The sequence below is a fragment of the Panthera onca genome, chromosome A1 (assembly GCF_046562875.1).
Source record: "Panthera onca isolate mPanOnc1 chromosome A1, mPanOnc1 haplotype 2, whole genome shotgun sequence".
Taxonomy (NCBI): Eukaryota; Metazoa; Chordata; class Mammalia; order Carnivora; family Felidae; genus Panthera; species Panthera onca.
In genome coordinates, this window is record NC_138339.1 from 230,595,703 (window position 1) to 230,606,352 (window position 10,650).

The 10,650-nt window shown below is 46.3% G+C and overlaps 1 protein-coding gene and 1 long non-coding RNA gene across 2 annotated transcripts in view; one reads left to right on the forward strand and one right to left on the reverse strand.

Moving 5' to 3' along the window:
* TEX26 (testis expressed 26) overlaps window positions 1-3,887 on the reverse strand; it is a 31,392-nt gene extending 27,505 nt beyond the window's left edge. Inside the window, exon 1 of the mRNA XM_060637431.3 lies at window positions 3,707-3,887. Coding sequence (XP_060493414.1) covers window positions 3,707-3,858 — 152 coding nt within the window. The 5' untranslated portion in view covers window positions 3,859-3,887. The remainder of the gene's footprint in view (window positions 1-3,706) is intronic.
* Window positions 706-6,122, forward strand: LOC132682211 (uncharacterized). The gene is made up of 3 exons (XR_009611542.3): window positions 706-1,096; window positions 2,929-3,231; window positions 5,220-6,122. It is a non-coding gene; the product is annotated as an uncharacterized LOC132682211 (long non-coding RNA).
* The last annotated feature ends 4,528 nt before the right edge of the window (window positions 6,123-10,650 follow it).

A 10,650-nucleotide genomic window follows, 5' to 3' on the forward strand; every position in this document is an offset into this window, starting at 1 on the left:
CAAAAGCCAGAGCCCCGCAGGCTACGCTCTGTGCCTCCGTTTACACACACGCTGCGGGCGTGCGCGCCCCGAGCCCACGCGCCTCCGAGAAATGACGTCATGCTCTGACACCGGCTCGTTAGTGGGAGTCACTTCATGCTTCGAAGCATTTTGTTCCAACTGCGGCATTAAATGTTCTTTGTTCAGAGAGTTCCAAGTATGGACAAGTAAGTGGGAAGAAATTGGGAGGCAGTGTGGCTCTTAAAAGAAACCTCCGTGGAACCTGATTTGAACCTCGGAGTGTGACGTTTGCAGGGCTCAGGAAGGATCCTCTCTGCACAGAGCCCACGCACCATTTCCCCCTCTTTTTCCTAAAGCAAACAACACTGACCCAGGCCAGACCAATTTCCTGTTAAGCCCAAATATACCTCAAACACCCTGGCAACACAGCGCCGGGGTAACATCTCCCAACTGATCACATGGGCAAGCCAGGAACACCTCTGGCTGCCGCTGCCTGAGGCCTTTCCTCCTTCTGAGGACAGGCTGGGTGCTGGCCGCCTTCTGTTGCCAAGATCCTATTCTGGAAGGCATCGGGTGCAGGAGAGGTCATGCCTGGCTGCCTCTAGGACCTGAGACCGAGCGGACCCCCCACTCCCTAATGCTAATCCGCCTGGATGACCAACATGACGAGATGTGCACTCAATTTCCAGGACATCTTTCTTCTTTTTGTCTAACGGTTTTTCTTACTAAAAGTCTCTAGGTCAGGTCTGCGTCTACGCTTTTTATTTCCATTGACAAAGCTCCTGCAAATAAAATGCTATTAGAATTAACCCTCTTCGTTAACAGCAGCAGTAACTTAAAAATCTATAATCCGAATATTCTAAAAACGTCTTTGCAAGCCATGTGCCACTGCTTTCTTTTACGTTTATTCTCGCTAAGTATCCCAGTGTCTTTCCCTCTAACTCTGTGTCCACCCGTCCCATGATTCTGTCTTCCTCTTTCTACCTCTCTCATTTTCTGTTCATCCTAGAGGCAAGGCTTGAGCCCCTCCCATGGACCATAGAGACCACAGGCCCGAGGCCATAGAGACCCTTTCCTGGCCTTGGGGAGCTCACAGGTGAGGAGAAGAAAGAGAAAATAGCCAACGAGCACTTTAAGTGGGGTGCTGTGCTGTGTGCCATGGGCCCCCAGGAAGGCTCAGTTCTTTCTGGTTGGATGAGAGAAGGGGCATCGAGGGTGGATCCAGGAGGGACTTCATAGAACAGGTGGCATCTGAGCCGGGACTTAAAGCAGGAGTTTGACAGCGATTACAGGAGGACGTGGAGGGAAGCATTCTTCAGAGAAAGCAGCGCGAGGTATGAAAAGTCTCAAGTGGCCCGATGTGAGTGAAGCAGGGGAAGAAATGGTCAACGCCAGGCCAGCGAGGCCTTGTTTGCCTTGCTGCCCCCTTGAACTCACCACCCCTGGAGGTATTCACAATTACGAAAATGTATTAGGAGGTTTTGAAAATAGCATAAAACAGTAACGAACATGTGCGTATACTGTTACGCTTTACAAAGTGTTTCCACGGGTGGAATCTTGTTTCATCCATACCATAGCCTGCTGGGTGGGCAAGTATGAACAGTACCTGGTGATTCAACGTTTTCCTAGTTGTCGGGAGGATTAAAGGGGAGGGTAAATTCAAGCATTTAACGTAGGCTGAACAGAGACCCAAAAGATAGGTCCACGTCCTAACCCCCAGAACCCGCGAGTGGTACCACATAAGGGTAAAGGGCCTTTGCAGGTGCAGTTAAGGATCTTGGGATGAGGAGATCGTGCTGGATTATCAGTGGGCCCCGAGTGCAATTTCATCATCCTTATGGGAGGCAGAGGGAGACTCGACCCGGAAGAGGCGGGGATGTGACCGTGGAGGCGCACGCCGCGGTGATGAGGCCACGAGTCGAGAATGCCAACAGCTTCCAGAAAACACAAGAAGCAAGGAAGTCTTCTGCCCCAGAGCTACCGGTGCAGCACAGCCCTTGATTTGGGGCTTCGGGCCTCCAGAATAAATCTCCTTGGTTTCAAGCCACCAGTTCCTGGTTATTTATGGCAGTCCCTCAAAGTGATGCAGCACTTACAAGCCCACATAGAGTAATAGTTCAACAGCAAGTAGTCCGTGGCAGTCATTGTCAACCTCTCATCTTATTTTTGGACCAAAGCCAGGCAGTGTGACACATCAGTCCCCCACCTTTTGGAGCGTGACACTTTTAGCAGTGGAAGATCGAGTGGCACAGAGTGCCTGTTAGAGCCCCAAGACTGGGCGTGAAGAATGAAACTCACCCACAGGAAGGGGAACTTGGGGGGCAGAATCAATGAGCCCCGGTGATCAAACTGAGGTGTCAGCCAAGCAGCCCTCCCATGTACCGTGGGCAGCTGGCACCCTCCTAACCGAGCCTGCAAAGTCGAGTGGACAAGGAGTGTCATTTTCTACGTGTTAGATCAAGGCCCTTCTGTGACACCCAAATGAACTATCCGGTAGACAGTTGCATACTTTGGTTTGGAAATTAGGGGGAACACTGGAGTGAGAGGTAAGATTAGAAAGCCGGTGGGGCATTTCCGTAGACTTGAAGCCCTTGGCAGGACACGGCCACGACAGAGGATGTGAACCAAGGAGGAGAGAATCTTGGAGGATTCCCACATTCCCCAGACTGGAAGGGGGAGGGGAGACAGCGAAAGAAACCAAGAGGAGTGACTAGAAAGAGAGATTCAAAAGGAATGCGGTTCCTGTCTCTCACTCTCTCTCTTTTTTTTTTTTTTTTTTTTTGCCTTGTCATCATATAGAAACAGAATGTTTTCAATATGTTTTTTACAGGTTAAGTATTTTCATTTTCTGTCCTTAATTTACAAAGGGATGAATGGAATGGAATGAAAATACGCATTTCATTCATTCTGGTGGGTCTACGATTCCAGGGAATGCGCCTTTGAACAGTTCCCACTGCTCTGTAGCCACTGTGGAACCGTAATTACCCAGCGAGGCGGCTGCGGTGGGTTATTATTGCCGTGAAAAAGGCCAGGATGCGGCTGAGTACCTGGGAATCACTCTCCCTCCACTGACCCAGAGGCGGACTTTGTAAACCTGCTGCATTTGCACAATTAGCATTAAAAGCTCTACCCGAGTTCAATGCAGAATCGCTTTGAAAGAAAAATCAGCAAAGGTCGCGGAGAAGTGGCAGCTAAACGCCTAGGTGCCAGCCTGGCTATGACCACGTAGGGGTAAGGTGCCTCTGCACATCTACTTGCGGGGTCCTTTCCCTGCCTTGGGGCACCTCCCCGCGTTCTGTGCACTTCCCCAGATCCTGCACGGGGGTCAGGTCTCCGCTGGGTCCGCTGTCTTCAGAGCATCCGACCTCCATTCCTTCTTTGTCTTTGACTTTGGGATCCTGGAAAGGCACTATTCCTTCCTTTTTGCTCTCCCCTCCTAGGCACTTCGTGGAGGGGGGGGGGGGGTGTTTGAAAGCACCTGAGAGATTTAGGGAGAGGTTTGGCAGAAACGGGACCAAGGGCTGTAAAAGGGCAAGATCATGAACATCTCATTCTCTCTGACTCCCAGACTCTCCATGAAGTAAGTCCCACCCGTAAGAGGGAGGCAAACACCCCTGGAGACCAAAGCAGCCTTTGCTCGGTGTACCCCATTCCCAGGGAAAAGCCTCGCCCCCCCCTCCCCTGCCGGCAGGGTCCGCAGCCTTACTTGGCTGAATCTGGTGGCCTCCTTGAAAGGGGCACGCAGCCTCCAGCCCAGGCGGTGCCATTCTTGCTGGAAAGAGGCCACCTCGATGCCCTCTGCTCCAGCTGGACTGGGTGCTGTGGGTGGAGCGCGGCTGCATTGTGACGCGTCGCCATGGAGACATGGGTCACTTCCTGCAGCTCAGCTGGGGGCCGACAGGTGCTGGAGGGAGGCTGGGCTCTTAATCAGGAGGGCCAGGGGACGGGTGGGGAAAGCAAGGAGATGTGTTTCCAGTAATATGGCTACTGACTTTTGTGTATTTGTATAGTTCTTGCAATGAGCTTTCCTGAGCATGGTCTTATTTGGGGAGAGGAGCAAAAAAGAGGAGTAAGCTGAAGATTTTCAACTGCAAATTTTCTTTTTTTAAGTTTTTAATTTTTTGTTAACTTATTTATTTTTGAGAGAGAGACAGAGACAGAGCATGAGCGGGGGAGGGGCAGAGAGAGAGGGAGACACAGAATCCGAAGCAGGCTCCAGGCTCTGAGCTTCAGCCCAGAGCCCGCCCGACACGGGGCTTGAACCCATGAACTGGGAGATCACGACCTGTGCCCAAGTCTGCTGCTCAACCAACTGAGCCACCCAGGCGCCCCAATTGCAAATTTTCATCCACACATAACTTTCAACTTAAGTGACTGTGGGCAAAATTGTCAGATCTTTGCATTAGGTAGGAAACAAGAGTGGGGAAGGATGTGAGCTGACACCTTTCTCCTCACTGGGGTTCCTGGCACAAACCTTTGCACTTTGTGATTGTCAACTTAATTGTCCTTCTATCCCCACAAGACAAAACAGTGTCTCTCACCCCAGAGTTTTCCCAGAATGTGGAGGGATTTTTATCCTCATATTCTTGGCAACCACCTTGGTAGTTTGACACATAGTAGGGGCTTAGTGAAAGTGAATGCCTCCAGGCTAGGACACAGCTATTAGCCACCTGGCTGCAAAGAAAAGACAGGAAGTGCACATTGGAGACTGTTGGCAACATATTTAGAAGGCAATCTACAACAATCCCTTCTCTGCAAAGGGGTTATTCAAAAGTCAGACCTCTGTTGGCGGTGATATCTACAAAAAGGGAAATTATCACAGGACACAGAAAAAACATCAAAGTAAGCATCCCAAGTGCATATGCGAGGTATTGCTTAAAAATCAAGATCCCAAGAAGAATTTTCTGAGAGGATTCCTATCCATTTTACATTCCTAATGCATTTTACACTTTCAAATTTTACATCAATGAATGGCGGTGGGAACACATAGAAGGTATAGAGTTCTGTCGATGTTATTAAAAGGAATGAGTCTAAATTGGGATTTAGTAGTGGCATCTAAATGAAGAAAATAACACCCAATAACAGATTACTGTCTGAAAATGGCAGAGTTAATTAGCATAGCATAATTTAAGAAAAATATACTTTTTTAAACAGAGCAGGGAGTCTATAGAATTTCGAAAGTGAATTTGTATTAATATCTTACATTTGTCTCATCTTAGGCAAGCTGTGAAATTGTGGCCTACGCACCGAATCAAGAGCTGGAAGAAATCTTTGCACTTTCTACCTGGGGGGCTTTGGGATCGAGCAGATTCTTCTCTGAGCCCCAGTTTATCTGTAAAATGGAGTATAGCAGTACCTACCTCACCGGGATGTAAAGATTAGTAACTCCAACAATAATTTATAAGTTATAAAGCCGTGTAAACCTAAGGTACTGCTGTTTTGTCTCACTGCTATTCTGAGCGTCCTTCTTTTTTGGTCTTGCATTTCTGCTTCAGAATGGATTTTTGGTACAAGTCCATTTTATCGCGAGCAGTATAGCAGTATTCCTGCCCTTGAATTCGGGTTGCTTGAGGTAACCCCTTTCAGTGATTAAGTTGATTCTTTTTTCCTTGGCCTCTTTCCCTTCACAAACACGGACTGTGCACTGAAAATGAGCTGGAGGGTGACATTAAGGGGCCCTGGATACCATGGGAGCTTAGGGAGCTTGTCCTAGAACAGGAAATGCCTGAGCTGGGTTCTCAGCTCAATGGGAGACAGGAGACGGGAGAGGGAGAGCTGTCACAAGGGGGAGAAGGGGCCCAGGAGGCAGGGGACAGCGTGGGATTGTCACACAGTCAAGAGTGAAGGGAGAGCTAAGAGACACCAGAGCACAAGGCCCTGCAGGCCTTTTACAGTTTTCCGTCATGAATTTATTGTTCTTCTTAGCTTGCACACCTGTCTTCTTTTATAAAACTGGATGCCCCTTGAAAGCAAGGGCTTCGGGAGTGCCTGGGTGGCTCAGTCGGTTAAACGTCTGACGGTTTGTGAGTTCAAGCCTGGCATCAGGATCAGTGCTGGGAGCCTGGAACCTGCTTGGGATTCTGTGTCTCCCTCTCTCTCTGCCCCTCCCCCGCTTTTGTTCTGTCTCTCAAAAATAAACATTTTTTAAAAATTTAAAAAAAGAAAAAGAAAGAAGGCAAGGGCTGTGCTTGGGCATCCCCCCTCCCACCCCCCGAAACATGAGAAGGATTCACTGGAGTTAAGTTAAAGCAGCAGGGTGAAGAGATCAGGTCAGAAGTTTACATACATCCTGAAGAAGAGGGAAGATTATCCATATCACCTACCAGAATAAGTTCATCATTCAGAAATTAAGACATCCAGGTTACTAATATGCCTTTTACAGAGTTTCAAATTGATCTAAAACAATAGACAGTAGTTATATTGAATGGGTTAAATGTTACACGGTTGTTTCCAATTCAAATTATTATAATGAATTTCTTTCTGTGCACGCACGAGCGCACACACACACACACACACACACACACACACACAGAGGAACCTGCTGTTAAAGCAGTGGAGAAACGGGTGGGTGGCAGAGGGAGGGGACAGCAAGTATAGAACACCCAGCTTTGGGCTGTGAGGGAGACGGAAGTCTCCAGCTGGAGGAGAGGGAGTGTGTCAGGTGGACAGTTAATGTTCCAACGAGAGATGAGAAACCAAGTTCACGGGCCGTGGGTAAGAAGCAGGGAGAGAGATGGCACTTGCCGCTGTGGAGAGAGCGCATGGGGCTCAGACCTGGAGAAGATGTGTATGCCCCTCCTCGGACTGAGCGTGCCCACCTACAGCTGGGCATCTTGCGAGGACACGGATTCTGAGTAAGTCAGTCGGGCGGGGCCTGAGGTTCTGCTTTTCTAACGAGACCCCCGGATGATTCATAAAGTTTGAGATGGGCAGAGCTAGAGCCGAGTCCTAAACCCAGCAGACTCTGCATCACCAGGAGCTTGTTACAAATGCAGACCAGGGCGCCGGGGTGGCTCAGTTGGTTAAGCTTCCTTCCGACTCTTGGTTTCAGCTCAGGTCATGATCTCATGGGTCTGTGAGACAGAGCCCTGAGTTGGGCTCCATGCTCATAGTTGGGAGCCTGCTTGGGATTCTCGCCCTCTCCCCTTGCCCCTAGCTCCCCCACCCCCCACAATCATCAGCATGTCCAGTGCACATGAGCTTCTCTCTCTCTCTCTCTCAAGATAAATATATAAACTTAAAAAAAAAAAAAAGAAATTAAAACACGTAGACCTCCTGAATGAGTCCACAGCTTGACAAGACCTCCAAGAGATTCCCAGGCACATTCAAGTTTGAGAAGCTCTGCTCCAGGAAACGTGACAGCGGTCACAGCGGTGTCTCCTGAACAAGAAAGACGATGGGAAATAGTTGATGGGAGAATTCAAAGAGCAAGCCAACAAAGGATGTGTAAAAGATTTGACAGGGGGCTGCTTCCAAAAGCCCAGGAGAGGTCACAGATGCTCTCCAGTGTTACCCAAGTACTTTGGATATGGATACACTGAGTGAAGTTCCTCCCCCGGGTTGATATATTTGGGCAAGAGTCTTTCCGTTATGTAGTATGCAATGCTTTTAGTCAAGGGTCTTCATGTTAAAAAAAGAAAGAAAGAAAGAAAGAAAGAAAGAAAGAAAGAAAGAAAGAGACTAAAGTGGCTGAGTAGCTCAGTGGGTTAAATGTTTGACCCTTGATTTCAGCTCAGGTCATGATCTCATGGTTCATGAGTTTGAGCCCCGAGTTGGGCTCTGCACTGACAGCCTACTTGAGATTCTCTCTCTCCCTCTCTCTCTCTCTCTACCCCTCCTTCACTTGTGCTCTCTTTCTCTCTCAAAATAAATAAGTAAACTTTTAAAAAAAAGAATATTGCTTTTGCTCCTTTGTTTTAGCTTATCGATTAACTCGTAAAACATTTTCTCAATGTCTGTGATGGAGTCTATATGATTCGGGTTCTCAATATAAAAAAACCAATAGAAGGTATGTGTGTGTGTGTGTGTGTGTGTGTGTGTGTGTGTGTGCGTGCGCGCGCGCGCGCGCGCGCGCGTGTGGATAGAGAAAGAGATTTATTTTAAGGAATTGGCTCACAGAGCTGTGCAGCCTAACAAGTCCAAAATCTGCAAAGGAAGCTGGCAGGTGGGTGGCCCAGGGCAGAGCCCATGTTGCCATTCAAGTTCGAAGGCCACCTGTGCAGACCCCTCTCTTGCTCAAGGGAGGTCAGTCTTTTGTTCCACTCAGGACTTCCACTGATGGGAGAGCCCCACTGACATTGTAGAGGGCATTCTGCTTTACTTAAAGTCCACCGATTTCAATGTTAGTCTCATCGAAAATACTTAACTAGAAATATCCAGAATAATGTTCAGACCAAGTATCTGGACACCATGGCCCAGCCAAACTGACACATAAAATTAGGCCTCACTGACCGAGATCTTTCTGAAGTCTACTTAATTCATATCTGTCACTCAGAGGGGGTGTTGTTAAGCAGTCGAGAATGATTGCTATCACTTTATTGGAAGATCCAGAAAAGAAAATTCTATAATGTTCTCGATTTTATTAAGACAGTCCAACCTAATGGAGCAGATTCTAAACTCTGCTTCTAATGTGCCACTCAACAAACGTACTGACATTTTATTCACATAGAGCCAGAGCAGCAAGTTCAGACTGTTGATTCTATCAAAACCTTGTCAATCCAGTACGGACGTCACCTCCCTCCTGGGCCAGCTCTGCTGTCCCTGATTCTTGTGTTTTCCTCTCCTCTGAACTCTTCAGAGGTTAAGTGGGCCAGGCCAGTCATTGGGTAATTACTAATGCTCCACACTGTCAGTCCTTTCAAGTGTATTCAAGTAGTGAATATCAAGTATGAACACTCCTTTTAAATCTGTTATACCAGCATTTAACCATCCAAATGAATGTTCTCTTCTTCAAAGTCATAATTCATTCTAATGACACTGCCATTGCTTAAAGCATTTTTGAAATTCTTTAGAAACTCCCTTCAGAACTAGATGCAATATTCTTTTGAATTTCTTAAATAGGGGCATAACTTGGCTCTTTGAAGATAGATTGGGATTTGAAACAGTAAAAAGACATTCACATTTGAGCTGATAATTAAGGTAGGCAATCAAGTTGGGCAATATTATCCTTTAGCCAAAAATCAACTATAACCATGAGGTAATGAGAAAAAAAACCTCCCTCCTTCTGTAGATAATGTCTGGATTTGCATTCTTGTTGGAATAAATTAATAGCCTCCACGGTGACTCTTGTTCTGAGAGCTTCAACAAATCAATCACTTGGATAAATCAATCCTCACATATTTATTTTAAAACTAGATTCTACAGTTTTAAGTCATTAGTTTCACTCCGGAAACTGGATTCTAAGTGTTTTAGACATTCCCTTTTTTTTTGAACGTCTCTCATAGCACTCATTTTATTATTCTTCTTAGTTTGCACACCCGTCTTTTTAAAAAAAATTTTTGTTCTTTTAATTTTATTTTTGAGAGAGAGAGAGAGTGAGGGATGGAGGGGCAGAGAGAGGGAGACACAGAATCCGAAGCAGGCTGCAGGCTCTGAGCTGTCAGCACAGAGCCTGATGAGGGGCTCTAACCCGTGAACTGTGAGATCATGACCTGAGCCGAAGTCAGACGTTTAATCCACTGAGCCACCCAAGCGCCCCACACACCTGTCTTCTTTTATAAGACTGGACGCTCCTTGAAAGCAAGGGCTGAACTTTATATACCAGCACCCACCTCAGTGCACCGCAGAGTAGGCACTCGATCATATGTGTTGCATGCATGAACTGAATGAATGGATGACTGAATGAATGGATGAATTGCTTAGATCGTTGTTGTCCTATAGACTAGGATCGATCTTAAACTGTTAAAATATCTGAATAAGGCTGCACTTATACCCAGAGTGAAGCCTCTTTTGCCCAGAAAGATCTGTTCCAATACACTTTTCACCAATTTAAAGGCTGCCCGACATTACTTCGTTGCGACACTTGCTAATAAATACATTAGCACAGTGTATATCCCCTTAGAAGCAGTTCATGAAACTTTGCTGAGTGAATAAGGACTGAGTGAATGCATCCAATAAAAACCGCTTTTAATTCAATGAAAACATTGTTTTTAATTATAAAAGAAACCTTCTAGATTTCTAGTCCATTCCTGGAGTGATTACTGATGGTTTTTCTCAATTCAGCTACTTAAAAAAAAAAAAAAATCTTTGTCAATTTTTGTGAATTAGAGTTTCTATTTCCTTCGGGAAACATTTAATATTTGATATCTGCCTAAGGTTTGTTTGCACTGACATTTTACTGTGAACACTCTTCATCTTGTACTGAGTTGAATAACAAATGTTTAGCCTCTTCTGTTATTAAGGAACATTTTTTTCTTTTCTGGAAGATCGGTTATCATATTGTTTCTATTCTCCAAATACTTCATAGACCTGTTCCTCAAAAAGCTCTTCTTGAGAAAGTAGCTGTGAAATCCACAATTCTTATTGTAATTTGGTAAGTTATAAGGCAAATCTACCACCTGCAAAGCATGATGGAAATATCACACGCACACACACATACACACACACACACACACACACACACACATGGTCACAAATTTAATCAATTCCATG